Raw genomic sequence first — 21,872 nt, 5'->3', positions numbered from 1 at the left:
TTTTTACTGGTTTAATGCTTTTATTTGCTGGCATGTGTTCAATAAAAATTGATTGGCTGATAGAAATAATATTTTTATAGAGAAAATATTGTATTGTTGTATTGTTCAGAAGTCATGTACCAAAAAGTAAGGAAATGTTTAGAAGAATATGACAACCAATGTGAACATTTAATATAATTTATATAATACATTTTATCTGGGGGCTGACTTTTGTTATACTTTGGGTGTCAGAGTTGGGCATAAGGTAGAGAAATCCTAGATTCTCAAAAATTGGGTCTTTTGGGGATTTACTATGCTCTTTTTATTTTTATGTGTTGAAGAATGCAGAATAGATTTTAGAATATGCTTATAGCAATAGTAATGATGAAAATTCTGCTAATAGGGTGTTTTAAAGTGATGGAGATATGTTTTTGGAATACATAGAATTTTATGGAAACTTTAATAATTATTATTTTTTAAAAAATGCATTTAACACATTATTGACTGATATTTTAAAATTTTAAAAATATGAGATTGGCTTTTTTGTTTTTGTTTGGCAGGATGGGCGGTTACGAATAAATGACCAGCTTATTGCAATAAATAGTGACTCTTTGCTTGGAAAATCAAACCATGAAGCCATGGAGACTTTGAGGCGTTCTATGTCTATGGAAGGAAATATTCGTGGCATGATACAACTGGTAGTTCTCAGGAGGCCAGAAAGGCAAATAGAAATGGTAAGTGAAACATTTTTTTATCCACCTATCTTTGTCCTTTTTGCCAGCCAACTAACAAACATATGCAGGAAACACACAATAGTAATGGGAGACTTCAATTATCCTGATATCAATTGGAAAACTAATTCTGCACCAAGTGAGAAATCAAATAAGTTCCTAACCAACCTAGCTGACAACTTTGTTGTCCAAAAGGTAGAGGGTGAAACTAGAGGGACAGCCATACTGGACTTAATTCTTACAAACAGAGAAGTGATAGAGGGAGTTGAAACTGCAGGAACCTTGGGTGAGAGTGACCATGCTATACTAGAATTCAACATAGCACAAACACATGCAACAGAACATAATGACACCAGAGTCTTGGATTTTAAAAGAGCTGATTTTAATAAAGTCAGAGAGAACTTGGGAAAGATTCCATGGATGAAAATCCTAAAGGGGAAAACAACTCGAGAATCTTGGGAAACTCTGAAAAGTATGATCATAGAAGCCCAGACCAGCACAATACCACTGAGAAAGAAAAATAAGAAATCCAAGATGAAACCAGCATGGCTGCACAAAGATCTCTCTGGCAAATTGAAGGAAAAAAAGGACAAGTACAAAAAATGGAAAGAAGGACATACAACTAAGGCAGAATATCAGCAGATAGCCAGAATCTGCAAAGACAAAGTCAGGATAGCAAAGGCTCAGAACGAACAAAGACTTGCAACAAAAGTCAAAGATAATAAAAAAAGTTTCTTCCAACATATAAATAACAAGAAAAAAATCAAGGAAACAGTTGGTCCACTAAAGAGAGAAGATGGCAAGGAAGTAACAGGCAACAGAGAGAAAGCAGAACTGCTTAACTCATTCTTTGCATCCGTCTTCACGCAAAAAGAAACTATAGCTCAACCCACCAAAAACATAACTGTAAAAGACAGACCAGAAATAAAAGTTAAAATAAGGAAAAAAAATAGTAAGAGAACACCTGTCCGATCTTGATGAAAACAAATCACTGGGGCCTGATGGCTTACATCTCAGAGTTTTAAAGGAGCTGGCAGAGGTCATCTCAGAACCACTGCACCATATCTTTCAAAAATCCTGGAGCACCAGGGAACTACCAGAGGACTGGAAAAGAGCCGATGTGGGGTTCACATCTTCAAAAAAGTAAAAAAAAACAGACCCAGGAAACTATAGACCAATCAGCCAAACATCAATAACCAGGAAGATACTGGAAAAGATAATAAAAAATCAAATCTGCCAACATCTAGAAACAAGTAAAGTAATAACTAGCAGTCAGCACGGCTTTGTTAAAAACAGATCGTGCCAAACCAACTTTATTTCATTCTTCAACACAGTGACTAAATTAGTAGACCAGCAAAATACTGTGGACATAATATATTTAGATTTCAGCAAGGCATTCGACAAAGTAGACCACAACCTACTTCTTAGTAAGCTAGAAAAAAGTGGAATAGATAGCACCACCACTAGATGGACTCGCAACTGGCTGGCAAACCATACTCAACGAGTAGTCCTTAATGGGTCTAAGTCTACATGGAGGGAAGTAAGCAGTGGGGTGCCACAAGGTCTTAGGCCCAGTACTCTTCAATATCTTCATTAACAACTTAGATGAGGGAACAGAAGGGGAACTTACCAAATTTGCAGATGATACTAAGCTGGCAGGAATAGCTAACACATAAGAAGATAGGCTCAAGATCCAGATGGCTCTTGACAGACTAGAACACTGGATCATATCTAACAAAATGAAATTCAATGTAGAGAAAAGTAAAGTCCTACACCTAGGCAAGAAAAACCAAAAGTACACATATAGACTGGGTGAAACCAGGCTCATTAGGAGTAACAGTGAGAGGGATCTTGGAGTCTTAGTGGACAACCAGCTAAATATGAGCCAGCAGTGTACAGCAGCAGCCAAAAAAGCTAATGCAATCCTAAATTGCATTAACAGAGGGATAACATCAAGATCAGGGGAAGTACTAATACCACTCTATAAAGCCTTAGTAAGACCACACCTAGTGTACTGTATTCAGTTTTGTTCACCATATTATAAAAAAGATGTTGAGACTCTAGAAAAAGTACAGAGAAGAGTAACCAGGATGATTAGGGGACTGGAAGCTAAAACATACAACGAACGGTTGCAGGAACTGGGCTTGGCTAGTCTACTAAAGAGAAGGATCAGGGGAGACATGATAGCAGTCTTCCAATATTTGAGGGGCTGCCACAGAGAGGAAGGGGTCAAGCTATTTTCTAAAGGCCAGACAAGGAATAATGGATGGAAACTGAATAAGGAGAGATTTAAGCTGGAAATAAGGAGAAACTTTCTGACAGAACAATCAACCAATGGAACAGCTTGCCCTCGGAAGTTGTGGGAGCGCCATCACTTGAGACTTTCAAGAAGAGATTGGACTGCCATTTGTCAGAAATGGTGTAGGGTCTCCCGCTTGGGTGGGGGGTTGGACTAGATGACCTACAAGGTTCCTTCCAACTCTGATTATCTGTTATCTGTTATTATGAAACTTTTATTATATAGATTATTATGATAATCTATCTATTATATGAAACATTGTACTGGAATTGCTGTAATTAACACTGATATCTACCAACCTTGATTGTTGATACATAATGCTAAACAATTCTGTTTTTGAGAACTGCTAAACAGGAAAAGATTCATCTCAGATATGAGTAAAAAAACCATATTTTTTTTATTTAATGTTGATTTGTTCCTTCTTCCTTTGTGAAGATTCATAGGTTGTCCAAGATGGGCATATTGTCATGTATTGTTGGTTTTCTTACTATTATCAAGAAATGCAGCACAAAATACAAGTTTTTTCCAACATACTTTGCTAAGTTCACCATTAGTCAGTAATGTACAAGTGCACACTTTACTTTCTGCCATTTCTAAACTCCCGCAATGAAGACTTCTTGTCATTATTTCTTTTACTATGGCCTTCCAAATACCCGAACAAAACTGTATAGTTTCTCCTCCTGCCATTGCAATTCTTGCTTTATAAGAATGCATAACCCACCAGAGGGTCTCCCTTTGTTTTTTGTTTTTTGGGCTGGTGAGGCCTATCCCTGAAAGCCCAGCAGTTGTACTGGTTCATTCACTTCAGTTAACCAGGCTATTACATCGAATCTAGAGAGAAAATTCATTATTCCTCTATCAACCATCCCTTTCCAGCCAGCCATGTTCCAGGTCACCATCTGTATGGGATTTCCAGAGACAAGGGGATCTGGCTTGGTTGGTTGGCTAGGTGATAAGAATGCCGGATGTCAACTTGACGTTAGAGCTGGGTTGATATTAATTTCATAGAAATGTAGAATTAAATTGTCCAACATTTATTTGGTTAGTGATGACGGGGTTTGTGAACATTCTTTTGACCAACACATCACTTGGCCCATAAATCTCCCCCCCCCCCTCTTTTTACCATTCAGCCAGCAAACCCAGATGACAATGGAATGGAATAGAATAAGAATAAGAATTAGAATTAGAATACAATAGAAGAATTGGAAGGGACCTTGGAGGTCTTCTAGTCCAACTCCCTGTTCAGGCAGGAAACCCTATACACTTGTGTTAAAATATAAATGATAAGTACAGTACAGTTTGTCTTAAATCCTATTTTCTATAATACACTAACAAGACTCATCATATCATTTTATGCTGTCCATGAAAAATCAAATACTGTTCCCAAATTGCAAAGAAAATATGTATTTTTGGTAAATGATTGCTAATGATTGAGCTATGATCTTCAATTTGTATTTTTGCAACTTCCTCAATCTCAACTGTATCAATGTGCATATATGTATTATGGCTTTTCTTATAAAAACAGAGGTATGAAATGCAATATACCTTTTCCCCATGCCTTGTGAAAAATGCCTAATGAACATCTTCTTGAGTCTAACTCATTTTAAACACTATTTTTTAAAATAAAATATGTTTGCAATTCAATTGTAATTCCATTTGGAGCTAAAAAGTATTGCAAAAAGAGCCATGGCTTGTTCTTTCTGTTGCCTGTTTAAAAATCCATTATTATTTTTATTGGCTGGGACACTGATGGTATCTTTTCATGACTGTTCTGTTTCACTAACTGGGGCAGTGTACTGATTAGGCAGTGTACTGATCAGTTGTTGAGCAATTGATTTGGTTGTTTATCAAAGACCTAGAAAAGCAGGTTTTCATTCCATTGCTGTTCATTTAAAAGTACCTCCTCATGAGCTACCTGCATTCAAGCTTACGTGCAATGTTTTTTTAACCCCAGAAAAGAATTACAAATTGTAGTACAAATGTATAGTAAGCTTATGGATTTTTTTTTAAAAAAAAAAGTTGAGAAGAGATACTGTACTGGGTAAAAATGCCTTATTACTTATTAATAGAAACTTTAATATTCTAGTTAAATAGCTTCTATATGATTTCCTATAATAGGACTTTCAGTAAAGTGCTGAGGAACAACCTCACTCCTGCTGGTCTAGATCAGGAGCATTACAATGCTAGGTCAAGCTCTCACAAGAGTTGGTTAAAGACGGAAAATGAGAAAATAGGGATTTTGTTGAAAATTAGTTTGGCAATCTGTTTCCATGGAAATATTTTTATTGCCAAATATTATCTTTATATGCCTTATATACAAATAGAACTATACAGGTGTTTTTAAGTCTCTGATTACTGAAACTCTTAAAAATATGTCAAAAGTTAAAAAAAGGAGGTGGGGGAAAAAATCTGCAACCTGGAGAGTATAATAGAAGGAAAAGCAAATAATTCAATAGATCACTTAAGAATAAAAAGAAAAAAACCTTAAGAGGAAAATGCAAGAGATTAAAATGAGTTATTCATAATGTTTTGGAGTGAGATATGGAAATACTAGAATATTTAAAGGAAGATAACTTTATTTGCAACAACCTATGGGAGAAATAGGTTAGGAAACAACACGAGGGAGGTTTTAAGAGGCAAATTGATAGAACATGAACTGAGTGTTTGTACACCAATTAGATCAAGGGATCATGCAGTATTTGTTTGTTTTTCATACTGGTTAAGCACACATCCCCTTGTATTATAAATTGTTATACATTATATTAAACAGATTATAAGTATTACATACTTAGGTTAAAATAAGTAAATGTATTAGATACTTGAGATGTATAATTTACAACAAAATTAAAATTGATAAATAAAGAATCCAGTGACTAGAGTGAGATATTTAAAGTATGATGAAAGAAAAAAATAAAGTACAGAGATGTTGGTCAAACATAATAGTAATCCTATTATTTAATTGAATTGAAGAAGAGGCAGTTCAATTGCTAATGTATGACTAATGTCGACAATGGAATTGGAGGGCGGAGCTGGCGTCGCGACGATACGGCATGCGATCTTGGAGGTCTGAGATTGCTGCCGATATCTTTGCTCCTGGACGGTCCTATCGGATCTAAACCATCCCGAAGAGATGGTGAAAGTGAAGAGCACATCCTGTCGATCCTAGGGATACCGCAAAGTCCCTGGTAGATCCAGGAGAAGCTCTTCTTGCCAGCGGCAAAGAGGCAGCCATTAAAGCTGCTGAAGTTGGGACAGCTCCGAAACGGAAGAGAATAGAAAGAGAGAGCGTGCCGGTTTGGTGAGAACTTTTTTTTTATTCTAAGATCTGAAAGGACACCCTAAGGAAAAGAAAGAATCTGTAAAAGTCTTGACAGAAGTGATTAAGCGGCTATTTTAAACAGGAATGTCAAAGTAATGTTTTGTTTTGTTTTTCTCATTGCTGGATTTTCTATATATGATCTTGTATTTTGAAACTGGACTGGTTTTTTCATTTATATCTATTTTTTTCTTTTCCTTTTTGATTTTGTAATATTTTAGGCTAGAGGCTCCCTTTAGTTATTTCATTTTTTAAAAAATATCTTTTCTTTTTTTTATTAATTCTTATTATATCCTGCTCAGAAAAGGAGGGGGAAAGTGAGAGCAAAGAAACTTTGTAACTCTGCCAACTAGAGGCTTGAAAATATTCTATTTCCCTGTGACCAGACAAGGCTGAGAAAGAAAGAATTGAGACTCTTTCAAGGACATTGCTATTTGATAAGATAGAGGGAAGAGCATGGGAGAGTATTATTGCAGGTGCTCTTCTGGGTTTCTATCAACAGCTGGAGTCTGGTGTTGAAACATAGGGGGGGAAAGGTGATAAGTTTTTGGAGAAGAGAGTTATAATAAGAGCCTTGGATAATCAAACAAAGTGCAGTGTGCCCTTTTTACTTTTCCTAAGTTGTGCTATCCCTCCTCACCAGCTTTATTGTATTTTTTAATCTTTTTTTTTTGTAATAACTATTTGGGTTTTTGGCTTTGTTGGAGTTTGTCTTTGTTTTTCTTTTTTCTTTTTTTTTGGAAGTCCAATCTCTACGTTTGCTTTTTATTTTAAAGGGAAAGCCTTAAAAGCCTTTTTTTTCCTTTCCTGGTATTTTTGTTTTTTCATCTACCTTTCTGGTTTATTTTTATGCACTTTTTTCTATTTGAGATCTTTCAATTGGATTAAGGTGTTGAAGAACCTGAAGAATTTTTCCTTTTCCTTTTTTTTTCCTTTTCTTTTTTTCTTAAGTCTTTTTCTTTATCTAACTATTGATTGGATTAAGGTGTTGAAGAACCTGAAGAAATTTTGTCCTCCCTTTTTTTTTCTTTATTATTATTATTATTATTATTGGGCTTCTTTTTTCTACTATTTTTATTTTAAACTATAATTGGTTACTTCACAATTGGATTAAGATTTAGGAGAACCTGAATATTTTGAATTGCTTAAAATGAGTAGGAAATTTATAGCTCCTGGTTCTTCAACTTCTACTTCTTCCTCTCCACCATCTGGAGGACAATGTTCAATACAGACAATGTTAAAGCAAGAAAAAGAACAAGAAAAAGTGACTCTGCAGATGATTATGCAAGGAATTCAAAATATTCAAGCAAGATCAGAGAATATTGAAAAGAGAATAGAGAACATCGAACAAAGAACAGAGAACATTGAACAAAGAACAGAGAACATTGAACAAAGAACAGAGAACATTGAACAAAGAACAGGGAAAACCGATGAAAAAGTGGAGAACATCCAACAAATGATGTTGAAGTATGACCCCAGCAAAATTGATATATACCGATGATGATGGAAGAATACTGATGATGGAAATAATGGACAATAATATGAAAACACTCCTGATTGCAATTTATGCTCCGAATGACAAACAAGAAGAATTCTACAAAAAATTACATATGAAAATAATTGAACTGGACTATGCTAATATAGTTATGATGGGAGATTTTAATGGAATTGTAGACAATAAATTGGACTATACAGCACAGAAAACAATAAAGCAAAACAGAAAGACTCTCCCTAAATCTTTTTTTAAAATGGTAGATGAAATAAACTTAAAAGATACATGGAGAGAAAGAAATGCTAAAACTAAACAATACACCTTCTATTCAAATAGACACTTATCATGGTCCAGAATAGATATGATATGGATGTCAACAGAATTAATATCTAACATTCAAGAAATAAATATTGAAACAAGTACTTGGGCAGATCACAATCCAATGACAATTAAATGGAAAGGACAAAAAAGAAGATCTAGATGGACGTTAAATAATACTATTCTAAAGGAAAAAGACTTCACACAGTGGATGGAGAAAGAATTGGCTTTTTTCTTTAGAGAAAACAAAAAAGAAGATACATCAATTCAGAATGTATGGGATACAGTGAAGGCATATGTTAGAGGCTTGATAATAGACTATACAAGGAAAAGGAATACTATGAAAAGGCTAGCCTCTAAGGCCCTAGAGGATGAGCATAAAAGACTTGAAAAAGAGCTACAGAAAATGCCACAGAAAAAGGACATCAAGCTAAAAATTGATATAATTAAACACAAAATGGGACTAATGGAAAAAGAAGAACTAGCACAGAAAATTAGAGGTGCTAAACAGAACTACTTTGAAGACGCAAACAAACCAGGTAGATGGTTAGCATACAAATTGTGAAAGGAGAAAGAATCAAGGAAAATATTGCAATTAATAGATGACCAAGGCCAAGTTTGCCATGGTAGCAAAGAGAAGAAGGACTTCTATGGGAAATTATATATGGAATAGAATATTGATGAGGAAAGAGTTAAGCAGTACTTACAGAATGCTAATTTACCTCAGATACCTAAAGAGACTGAAAAAATGTTAGAAAGCAATATAACGATGATGGAGCTAACTGAAGCACTCAAGAAGCAAAATAATGGAAAGGCACCAGGCCCAGATGGACTTCCGGCAGAATTTTATAAAACATTACAAGAATCGTTGAATCTTCCATTGCTAGAAGTTATGAATGAAGTTATGTTAAAGAAGAAGATACCTAAATCATGGTCAGAAGCCTATATTACACTTATTCCAAAAGAGGAAGCCGACCCACTACAAATTAAGAACTATAGACCTATTTCCCTACTAAATGCAGATTATAAAATCTTTGCTTCAATATTGGCAGAAAGACTTAAAAATACTTAAATAATTTTATTCATCCTGATCAAATTTGGATTTCTGCCAAAGAGACAAATTAAAGACAATATGATAGTATCTTGGATACTTTGGAATACTACGAGGCACATCCTGAAAAACAAATGGCTCTGATATTTTTAGATGCACAGAAGGCATTTGATAATGTGAATTGGCGATTCATGTTATTACTGTTGGAACAGATGGGTTTTGCTAGAAAATTTATTCAAGCAATAGAAGCTATATACTATAAGCAGACGGCAAAGGTAATGATAGAGGGAGAACTGACAGACTCTATCAATATAAGAAAAGGAACAAGACAAGGGTGCCCACTATTACCTTTGTTGTTCGTGTTAACTTTGGAAGTGCTAAACAGAAATATTAAAGATGAAAAGAATATAAAAGGAATGAAAATCAAAAAGGAAGAATTTAAGCTGAAAGCATTTGCGGATGATCTGGTTTTCATCTTAGAAGACCCTTTTGAAACAGCATCAAAATTGATAGAAAAGATAGAGACATATGGAAAGGTGGCTGGTTTGAAAATAAATAAAGATAAGACAAAGATTTTGACAAAGAATATGCTATTAAGACAAAAGGAAGAACTGGCAGATCTATTGAAAATTCAGGTCACGAATAAGATCAAGTACTTCGGGATATATTTGACAGCAAGATGTAGTACATTAAAAGAGAATAATTATATTAAACTTAAACAGCAGATAGTGCTAGATTTGGCGAAATGGGAAAACTTACAACTGTCACTAATAGGGAGAATTTCAACAATCAAGATGAATATATTACCCAGAACTTTATATTTGTTTCAAACAATTCCAATTAGGCTTGGAAAAGACTACTTTGAAGATTTAAATAAAATTGTGTTGAAATATATATGGCAAGGTAAGAAAGCGAGAATAAAGTTAAAACTTTTGCAAGAATTAGAGGAGGATTTGGTTTGCCTAATTGGGAGTTATATTACCAAGCTACAAATTTGATGTGGGTTAAGGAATGGATAACATTAAGAAATGCTAGATTGTTTACATTAGAAGGACATGATTTGTTGTTGGGGTGGCATGCTTTTTTATGGTACAAAGGAACTAAAACACAGGGGTATTTTAGAAGACATTATATATGGGAGTCTCTGTGGTTAAACTGGGAGAAGATTAAAAGACAATGTTATTTGAAAATTCCAGTCTGGTTATCGACTATTGAAGCATTTTCTTATCCTATAATATACAAAAAGGAACAAACAGTTAGATATGATGAAATATTGAATGAAAAGGGTGAACTTAAATCTATCCAAAAATTAGAGGAACAAGGTATAAAGATGAATTGGTTTTCATACGTGCAAATACATTCAAGGTATGATAAAGATTCTAAAACAGAAGGTTTCTATGCTAAACCGACTGATTTAGATAAGATTTTGATAGGTACTGATGAAAAAGTGATTAAAAATTGTATGGATATTTATTAGAAATTAAACTAGAAGAAGAACAAGTTAAAGAAACAATGATTGCTTGGGGGAAGAATTTTGGATATAGGATTGATGTAGAGAAAAGGCAAAAATTGTGGTCTCAAAATTATAAAATGACAATGTCAACAGCATATAAAGAAAATTTGTATGAGATATTTTACAGGTGGCATTTTCCCCCAACAAAAATAGCAAGAATGTTCAAGAACAAATCTGAAAAATGTTGGAAATGTCATCAGGTACCTGGCTCATATTACCATATGTGGTGGACTTGTGCGGATGCCAAAAAATATTGGACTAAAATCCACACATGGTAGGAAAAAATGACAAAAAAGCATACAGACTTGAAACCAGAGATATTTTTACTGGGAATTTTACCTGAAACATATAGTAAAGAAGTGAAATATCTGATTGTAAATGTATTAACAGCAGCTAGGATTGTATTTGCCAAAAACTGGAAAAATGAGAAAATACCATTGCAGGAGGAAATTATTAAGAAAATATTGGAATGTGCTGAAATGAGTAGATTGACATTTGAAATCAGAGAACAAGATGATAAACAATTTTATAAAATTTGGGATTTATTCTATCAATGGTTAGACAATAAAACATAGTAATGAAATATGTAGATTTTTAGAAAATAATGAATATATAAAGATGTATTTTTTTTAAATTATATCTACAAAATGATTGTAGGATAGATTTGAGATGATAATATGAACTGTCATAAAACAAATTAAGTAAAATATGGATTATCTCGTAAAACATGAATAATACCCTGTTTCTCCAACAATACGGCCTCCCCCAATAGGAAGTCCCAGCATGTTTTATAGGCATGAAATGAAATTAAGCCCCTCCCCCCAAATTAAGGCCTATATTAAAACATGCAAAATGGGGGGAATGGTGGGGGGGCTTGCCATTAGGAAGTACTTTTGTTGCACACCCGGATATGGTGCTGCCTGCGTTGACCCTGATACGAAGTGCCCCACCAACGCCGAGGTCAACATCCAAGCCATCGCCGCCCGCCCACCCGAAGATGCAAGGGGGGAGGGGAATTAAGTCACCCCTGAAAAGACGGCCTAGCCATTTTTTCGGGGCTCAAAAAAAAATAAGACCCAGCCTTATTATATGAGAAACACGGTAGTATAGTCAAATGATTAACAATGATATTAATGTACTTAATATTTAATTGACAATATGAGAATATATACAATGTAATTGTAATTGAAGACTACGAAGTGGAAGCACAAAACAATTTGTAAACCAACCGACACACTGTATGTACATATATGGAAGATGGCTTGATGTTTTTATGTTTCCAACCATATGTGGATTGTAGTCCAATATCTTTTCGCCTCTATGTATGTCCACCACATATGGTAAAATGAACCTGGTATCTGATGACATTTCCAACACTTTTCGGATTTATTCTTAAACATTCTTGCTATTCTCATTGGGGGTAAATGCCACCTTTAATACATCTTATACAAATTTTCTTTATATGCTGTTGACATTATCATTTTATAATTTTGAGACCACAATTTTTGCCATTTCTCTAAATCAATCCCATATCCAAAAATTTTCCCCCATGCAATCATTGTTCCTTTAACTTATTCCTTTTCTAATTTAACCTCTAGTAAATATCCGTATAATTTTTTAATCACCTTTTCATCAGTACCTGTTAAAATTTTGTCTAAGTCAGTCAATTTATCATAAAAACCTTCTATTTTGAGATCTTTATCATATCTAGAGTGTATTTGCACATATGAAAACCAATTCATCCTTATACCTTGTTCTTCCAGTTTTTGCATAGATTTGAGTTCACCCTTTTCATTCAATATTTCGCCATATCTAACTGTTTGTTCCATTTTATATATTACTGGATATGAAAATGCTTCTATAGTTGATAGCCAGACTGGAATTTTTAAATAATGTTGCCTTTTAATCTTCTCCCAATTTAATAACAAAGCTTCTCATATATAATGTCTTCTAAAATAACCACGTGTTTTAGATCGCTTGTACCATAGGAAGGCATGCCACCCCAAACAACAAGTCATGTCCTTCAAGTGTCAATAAACTAGTTATTTCTTAGTGAAATCCATTCCTTAACCCACATCAAAGTATGATAGGTACTGATGAAAAGGTGATTAAAAAATTGTATGGATATTTATTAGAAATTAAACTAGAAGAAGAACAAGTTAAAGAAACTATGATTGCTCGGGGGAAGAATTTTGGACATGGGATTGATTTAGAGAAATTGCAAAACTTGTGGTCTCAAAATTATAAAATGACAATGTCAACAGCATATAAAGAAAATTTGTATAAGATGTTTTACAGGTGGCATTTCCCCCTGACAAGAATAGCAAGAATGTTCAAGAATAAATCTGAAAAATGTTGGAAATGTCATCAGACACCTGGCTCATATTACCATATGTGGTGGACTTGTGTGGTTGCTAAAAAATACAGAACTAAAATCCATATGTGGTTGGAAAAAATGACCAAAAAACATATAGACTTGAAACCAGAGATATTTTTATTGGGAATTTTACCTGAAATATATAGTAAAGACTTGAAATACCTGATTGTAAATGTATTAACAGCGGCTAGGATTGTATTTGCTAAAAACTGGAAAAATGAGAAAATACCATCGCAGGAGGAAATCATTAAGAAAATATTGGAATGTGCTGAAATGAGTAGATTGACATTTGAAATTAGAGAACAAGAGGATAAACAATTTTATAAAATTTGGGATCTTTTCTATCAATGGTTAGACAATAAAGTACAGTAATGAAATATGTAGACTTTTAGAAAATAATAAATATATAAAGATGTACTTCTTTCTTATTATATCTACAAAATGATTTTACGATAGATTTGGGATGATAATATGAACTGTTATAAAATAAACTAAGTAAATTATGGTTATCTTGTAAAACATGAATGAATAAAAGTATAGTCAAATGATTGATTAATAATGATACTAAGGTATTTAATTTTTGATTGACAATATGAGATTATATGTAATGTAATTGTAATTGAAGACTACGAAATGGAAGCACAAAACAATTTGTAAACCAACTGGCACACTGTATGTACACCTATGGAAAATAGCTTGATATTTTTATGTTTTGTTTGTTTATGTTTGTTTTTAAAAACCAATAAAATTTAATTTAAAAAAAAGACAAAAAAAAGACAATGGAATTATCTGAATGAGCATTTTAACAGATTATTTACATAAATAATCATGTGTACATGATTAAAGAAAAGAAAGCAACATACCTAAACTAGAGCAACAGAATTCTTATCTGAAAAATAAATACGATTTAAAAAGAAATAAAAAATGAATAGCAATTATAACTACTGATAAGAACAAACCCATAAAAAGGAACAAAAACAGTCCTGGAGATCTTCAGAATAGCAGACATGTTGCAGGACAAAAGAAGGAATCAGATTTCTACATCCTTTCAGCATGCCAAGAACCACAACAGGAAGCTGGCAGATGAATAGTATGTAGCTGGGAGATGATCTAGTATTCTAGATCTACAATGAGGTTCAAACTTTCTGGGAATATTTACTATCTTTTTAATACTTTTCTTAAGGGACAGGGAGTATAATTAGTAATAAGTAGCAATGGCTTTATAGCCGATCTTACCAGGGACTTGATCATATATGTAGACAGTGGAATCTCTGCCAAAAATATTTTAGACCACAGCGTAGCAGACAGTATCTGGGGGTGGTCTGATGGTGTATCTAATCAATAACATGGGAACCTAGACACCAATTTTCTACCAAGAATATGTTTACGAAAAATTTGGTAGCCACCTTTTTTGTCCTCTTCTCTTGGTATTGTAAATTCTTCTAAATGCACATATAGAGAAATCTGTAATACATAAATACTAGTTGCTTCAATGAACTAAATAAAAATTTTCTCCCTGGATATATTTTGGATGTCGAAAGGAAGAAAAACAGTCCACACCACTAACTCTTTATTTATTTTATTTATTTATTTGGAAAATTTATATTGCCCCTCACTCATGGCAACTCAAAGTGGCTTGCAGGAAATAAAAAAAACACAATATAGAAGAAATAAAAATAAAATAATAATCCCCTACTCCACTCCAGTGACAACACACTCTCATATCAGCCATTTAACGGGCTCCATCTAGCTCTGAGTTCCCCAGGCCCGCTGGCAGAACCATATATTCAGGGCCTTCCCAAATAATGTCAGAGTGGGGGCCAGTCTAATTTCCAGAGGGATGATGTTCCAGAGGGAGGGAGCCACAACAGAGAAGGCTCTTCTGGTTTCTGCCAGATGTATCTCCTTAGGGGACAGGTCCTGCAACATTTCTTGCCTCCCCACTCTAGTGGGTCGGGTGGATGTGAACAGCAAGAGATGGTCCCTCAGATAACCTGGTCCCAAGGGTTTTAAAGGTGACAACCAGCACCTTGAATTGCACCTGGAAGCAAATTGGAACCAATGAAGCTCCTGCAGGAGAGGTCACACATATTTCCATTGAGTTCTGCACAAAACCATGCAGGCACTGCATTTTGCACTAACTGGAGCTGCCGGATGCTTTTCAAGGACAGTCCCATTTGAGCACATTCCAATAGTCAAGATGGGAGGTGATAGGGCAGTGATGACTAATCTTTTTGTTGTGGCATGCCTGCACCTATAATGCAATGCGTGTGTGACCCCCCCACACTCCCCCTGCCCCCTGTGCATGCATGTGTGACCCCCCCGTGCCCCATTTTGGGCCTAGTGGGCCTCCCTGAAGACTGGGAGCAAAAAGAGGGAGCAGAGGGATGTGCTGCACCTCCCCATGCCCCATTTTGGGCCTAGTAGGCCTCCCTGAAGCCTCCTGGGAGCAAAAACAGGACAGGAGGTGTGGCGCAGGCCCCCGTGGCCAGTTTTTGCTCCCAGGAGGCTGCAGGGAGGCTTACTAGGCCCAAAACGGGAGCATAAAGGCCCTCTTGGCTATGACTGCCACCTGCTCAAAGAACAGGAATTGCAAGTCCAGGAGAACACCCAGATTAAGCACTGGGTCTGTTTGGGGCAGTGCTATCCCATCCAAGGTGGCAATTCTCAAAGAACCTCAAACCCAATGCCAGGGTTCAGTTTTAACCCATTGCTCCCCTAACAGCCTCCAGGCACTGTGAGAGGTCACAGCATTGCTTAACTCACCACAGGATGAGACATCAGCAGCATGTTGGTGATATCTCAGTCCATGTGACAGATGATCTCACCCAACAGCTTCATGTAGATGTTGAATAGGAGTGGAGGAGAGCCCTACATTTTGCTGATCTTCTGGGTTGTTACTACAGTGTCCAGAATGTGGCATTGATATCTTGTGCCTTGTAGTCCCCAAACCAACTCCAAACGCGAACGTGCTCCAAACGCGAAGCCAGTCGCTAAAGAGCCAGAAAGCAGCAAGGGCGCCAGGTGGAAAGGACAGGGTCACGATCACACGGAGATGCCCAGAGAGCGGAGCGCACATAACTAAAGGCGGCGCACGCAGTTGGTTTGGGGACTACAAGGCAGCATCTGCCCCTCTTCCTGGGCGCGTCTCTAGGCTGCTTCCGGAGCTACGGGACGCTCTCCGTTGCCTACCGGCCCTTCTTCCTTGGGCTCCCTGCTGTGGGGTACACCCACTTCCTCCTGCAAATTACGCCTCGCAACTCTTCTCTCCCTTTCCTCTCGCTCCAAAAAGATTGCCATCGTATCCCACCGATTCGGGCTTCCAGCCACGTTGTGATCCACTAGTGAGGTTGCCATCTCGGATGGAGGCATCGCAGTCTCCCTCTCTTGCTCGCTCTGAACTTCGCATGGACCAAAATAAAAAGATCGCCCGCCGTCATGTTTGGAGCTGCCACTTCCGCGTTTGGAGCTCCAAATGGCGGCGGCACTCCAAACACGGAAGCGGCAACTCCAAACGTGGCAGCGGAATGGGCAGAAGGGAAAGCAACAGCGGCGGGTGCCAAAGGTGTCTGCAGCAAAGGTGTTTGGTGGGAGTAGGGAGCTCTCCGCGCTTCGCCATGATTGCCCGTTAGGAGCGGCTGGTGGCGAGGATGCAAGGGGGGGAATTAAGTCACCCCCCGAAAAGACGGCCTAGCCGTTTTTTCGGCGCTCAAAAAAAAATAAGGCCCGGCCTTATTATGTGAGAAACACGGTAGATATATAACAAGGCACACATTTGCTACCACTGAAGGCTGCATGTATAACTTGTAGAGAGATGTTTAACTTTGAAATGCTTGGACAGGCACTTATAATTCAAGCTTTTATTTTGTTCTTTTATTGCTACTTCTCCATTACCATCACTTCTCAGAATGGCCTGAGGGAAGTAGGAAAGAAGGGGGAAAGAAACTGATTTGTTTAGCTGCTGTAAAACTGTGGAAATGAAATACTGTCTACATTGCTTTACATGCCAGCAAATGAAAGTACCAATTTGCATTATCATGGTAATAAAAAGAAGAAAAAGTCACAGCAAGATATTGTATGCTGTCCATTAGATCAATTCCAATGAACCCAGGAGACCCTTATGACACTGGCCTTCTCACTTATAGTGAAAGAAGGAAAATTAGTCTTCGTGATAAAAAAAAAACTAAAAAAACTACCAATGTAGACAGATGTAAAGGAAACATTGGGTTTTCTTCTTTTTCTACTCCTTAAACATATATTGATATTGTGAGGAAGTTTCCAGAATAGATAGACACGCCCAAAATGTGGCATCCAGATTATTTTTTGACTTATTAATGTTTTTAGATGAATAGATTCTTGACAATGAATGGTTTATAAGACTTACTTTAAATGTGAACCTGGAGTCTTGGTTTGTTTTTATGCTTTTTCAAAATGCACTGTTGGGATAGCAAATATATACTGTATATTCCTCTTAAGACTAAAGTTTATTTTTAACTTTTTCCCCTGATGTCCTTATCTTCCTTGAGAGTAGATAGTCCAAAAGAGAGGTGAAGATGTGAACTTTACATACCAAGGCACACAATTGGTTCCACAACCTGAAGAATAATGAAGAACCTTAAGTTAGGAGATGACTATAATAACTTACCTAATTAATTTCAGTGGTCTCTAGATAGCCTAATTTTAATGATAGTTTTAACCAACTATTGTATCTTGAACGCTAGAAACATGTCCTGTGATTTCAATTCTGCGAAACAAAGCCCAACGTGTCAATGCTTTGCAAATAGTTTTAAAACAAGGAAATATGCTTTTAATTGTTGTGAAAATAGGATTTTATAGCTAATCTGTAAAAATTAAGAACAGCTAATCTGTATTTTAATTCATTTTAGTAAGTTGTTTATTTTTACAACAGAAATGTCAGAAGAAATTTGGAATGGTTATTGATGTGAAAAATAAAAACTTTATAAAGCCAGATACATTGGCATATGATTTAGGGGTATGCCATTTGTTTCTAAAACCATTCTGGTGTGCATTCATTACAGCACATATGTGGCAGCCACTGAGAGAAGGGAACCAGCTGGCTGTCAAAAAATTACCATTGGCAAAGTTTTTCTTGTCTTAACAAGACTACAAGCTGCCTTCACAGATGGAGTAATAATGGGAAGCCAATTGTGGTCAGAAAATGCATTACATGTATTTTGCCTCTCATATAATATAGGACTTTGCTAAATATTCAGTAGGTTTTTTTATCCCTCCTCCAATAAAAATAACCTCCTCTCAAAAGAACTGTTGGAATGTTTTCTGCCATTGTCTCTCATGGATGCTGCTCCTTTTATCTCTTTTGTGTCCTTTTTAAAAATTACTTATAATAGCTATGACTTGCCAATCAGATTTGCCATTAGAGACAGCTGATAGTCAATTAAGTGTTAGAGCATACTGAAACAAATGATGGCAGACTAAACGAATACACAAATATATTCACCAGGATTACCAATAACTCTCAGAAAAAGAACAAATAGTCATTTTTATCAATTTGGAAAAGACACCTTAACTATCCAACATCTTCCCCCAAAAGCCAAAATTCTGGGCTCCACCCATTCTAGTGACATAATGATATTGGCCACATCTCAGACAGTCCTTAGTATCATCTGCATGAGGTATGGCTCTTTAACACAAGCACATTGCCCATTCCAGTCTTAGTGATCAAATCACAAGAATTAGTTCCAGTTGCAATTTCCTTTTAAAATTATTAATAACTATTTTAAACATCTCAAAGATGCTTTTTCAACAGGCAAGTGGATTGTGGGGTTGTTGTTTTGAGAAAAAAGACTTATGAATGATAAATGAAGGTCTGTCTATATTCAGGTCTGAGTGTTCACAACATACAATAAACATTTTGAAAACAATAGATTGGGTGGTTTCTAAGAAATTGATAAAGTGTTGCATTATTACCTTAAAGACTGCCAGATTTATTATGTTGTATACCTTGGTGTTTCACTGTCAACTACCAAATGCATTGTTTTACATCTGACACTAGGGATTTATAGCTCACAGAAGTTCCAGCCAGTGTAGAGTGATAAGAGTATTTTAGAGTTATGGGTCAACAACTTCTGGAGGGTTGTGGTAAAACATTCCAGTGTTATATTACTGTAATAAATGAAATTTATTTTGTTCTAGGAATGCAAAGAACCTGATATATTATTTCCAAAAGCAGAGGTTGAAGGAAATATTAATTTCACAAGCACTCCTAAGCAAAGTGATGCTGCTGTACAGTGTTTTGTTACATATTGCCCACCGGAGAAGTTAAGAGGTAAGCACTATGCATTGGGCTTGGCTTCTGCGTTTTAATGTTTTTTGGGGAGGTGGGTCACTGTATTATTTTCAGAAACTCATAACAACTTAGAAAATAACTAGCTAAAGTATAGATTGCAAACTATCTAAGATTTCATGAATGGTGGAAGAGCTGACTGACTTGATGAATTGGTTTATTAGCATAAATTCCAGCTTTAAATGGTTTCCAACTTGGTGCTATAAAACAAACTTAGAAATATAAATTATAATTTCAGTATTTATTTTCTATCAATCTTAAATAACTCCATTGTTTCTAAACTTAGATAAGAAGTTCAGATGTGGAATATAATTTTTTGTTGTCATATTGATGTATTTTAAATAATATCCTGCATATATTAGCTGTTTTGAACAATAAAAATCACATTAACTTTTTTTTTACTAAAGACAGTTTGGACATTTTAATATTCATATAGTGATGTTGTAGGTTAGCATTCTATTTTTCTGGGATGTTAAAATATATTAATTTTAAATGATTAAAAATAACAAGTTCTTGTATATAAATTTAAAGACCAAAATCTAAAATTGAAAATTCCATTACATAAACAATGGAAAATTAAAAATTGGAAAGGAATGGATGGGGAAGGGTATATGCTCTAGTCTTCCCTTGCTGAAGGTTCTGCCACTGTTTGTAAAAGTCCAGGAGATTTTCCTTGTCTTCTTCTTGCAGCAGCGCAGATGGGGCAACTAGCAACATAGTTTTCAATATCCTTTTTGAGAGATGGCCACCAAAATTGTCTTTTGATGAGGTGCAGGGTTTTTACAAACCCAAAGTGTCCAGCTATTTCTGAGTCGTGGCATTGTTTCATGAGATCCATCCTCTGGCTGGTAGGGACATAAAGTTTGTTTTCTACCTAGGCTAGACCATCTTTGAGTAAGCAAATATTTTTGTTAGCTTGGAGCCAGTCATCCTTAAGTAGTTACAATCAACTTGAGTACAGAGGAAAACAAAGAATCGTCATAAAACAGATTCCTAAAAGAATGTGAGATTTAAGAAGAAAGTTCCAGTTCCTGATTATGAGATTAAATAAAAATAGTGTTAATTTCGGATGGCTAACACCAGATGGTATAATGGTAACATGGAAGGACAAAAGATACAAGCTTGACACTGTGGAAAAAGCCGAAGAATTTTACAAGCAACATTGTGATACTGAAGAAGATTCAGGAGATCACGGAGAAGAAAGTGACACAATGGAAGGAAGAGATTCAGGACAAGCAATTGAAGAAAAAGAAAGACCACAAGAAATGGAAAAAGTCAAGAGAAGAAAGATAAGTTAGAATATTATGGAGGAAGATATGAAGAACCAAAGGAATCTAGAACAAGGCACAATTAAGAAAATGGGTGAAGAATACAGGATTTGGTCAACAAACATCAATGGATTAAATTCACCAATAAAACACCCGAAAATATTTACTAAACTCCAAAAATTAAAGATTGCTATAATTGCGCTGCAAGAAGTTCATATAAGAGACAATCAAAAATACTTATTATAACAACCTAAGATAGGCAATTTGTACGTATCATTAGACCAGCAAAAAAAAAAAGAGGTCTGGTCCTTTATGTGACAAATAAGATTATGGCAAAACAAATTTACAAAGATAAAGAAGGGAGAATCTTGATAGTAGAGGTTAAACTAAACCACAAAAATATAATTATTACTATGGTATATGTACCAAATGGAGCCCAAGAACTTTTTTTTATAAAAATCTCTATAACATAATTAGCGACATAGAATGTGATGGGTTATTTATAGTCGGGGACTTCAGTGCAATCGTAGATATAACAAGACACCATAAACATAATAATACAAGAAAAGGAAACAAAAGAATACTCCCAAAACATTTTTTAATACAACTAGAGATTTAAATTTGATAGATGCTTGGAGAGAAAGAAACAATGAGGAAAATTATTATACATTTTATTCTAATCATCATAAAGCTAGTGGCTATCGAAAGAATTAGATTCTGAAATACAAAAAGTGAATATTGAGACTAATACCTGGGCTGACCATAACCCTATAAGTTTACAGTGGAAAGGACACAATGCCGCACCAAGATGGACTTTTCAACAGGCAATTCTCAAAGAAAAAGATTTCAACCTAATGATGGAAAAAGAAATGGATCTCTTTTTTAAATTGAATAAACAAGATAATATATCCCAGATTGTCTGGGACGCTGCCAAAGCATATATGTGAGGTGTGACAATTTCCTATACAGCTAAAAGAAATAAGGCAAAAAAAACATCACCAGGAAAAAAATTAGAACAAGATCATAAACAAATTGAGGCATTACATCAGAAAGAACCTAACAATAAAAGTAAATTAATAAAAATAATAATAAATTAGATCTACTCAAACACAAATGACATATTCTAGAGACAGAGAGGCTAGCACAACAACTGAAACTAGCCAAACAAAATTATTTAGAAAATGCCAACAAACCTGGACGTTG

General features: G+C 35.4%; 1 protein-coding gene across 4 annotated transcripts in view; it reads left to right on the top strand.

The window, feature by feature from the left end:
* PARD3B (par-3 family cell polarity regulator beta) overlaps positions 1-21,872 on the top strand; it is a 926,621-nt gene that overhangs the window by 417,933 nt on the left and 486,816 nt on the right. For all 4 annotated transcript variants that reach the window (XM_087949489.1, XM_087949488.1, XM_026673207.2 and 1 more), the window contains exons 12-13: positions 540-713; positions 19,251-19,383. In XM_087949489.1, the coding sequence (XP_087805615.1) occupies positions 540-713; positions 19,251-19,383 (307 nt within the window). The remainder of the gene's footprint in view (positions 1-539; positions 714-19,250; positions 19,384-21,872) is intronic.

The sequence above is a fragment of the Notechis scutatus genome, chromosome 1 (assembly GCF_049901735.1).
Source record: "Notechis scutatus isolate UNSWTSFEM ecotype Mainland chromosome 1, rNotScu1.2, whole genome shotgun sequence".
In the NCBI taxonomy this organism is placed as follows: domain Eukaryota; kingdom Metazoa; phylum Chordata; class Lepidosauria; order Squamata; family Elapidae; genus Notechis; species Notechis scutatus.
The sequence above is the reverse complement of the archived record's forward strand: the minus strand, read 5'-3'. Positions and strand labels throughout refer to the sequence as shown.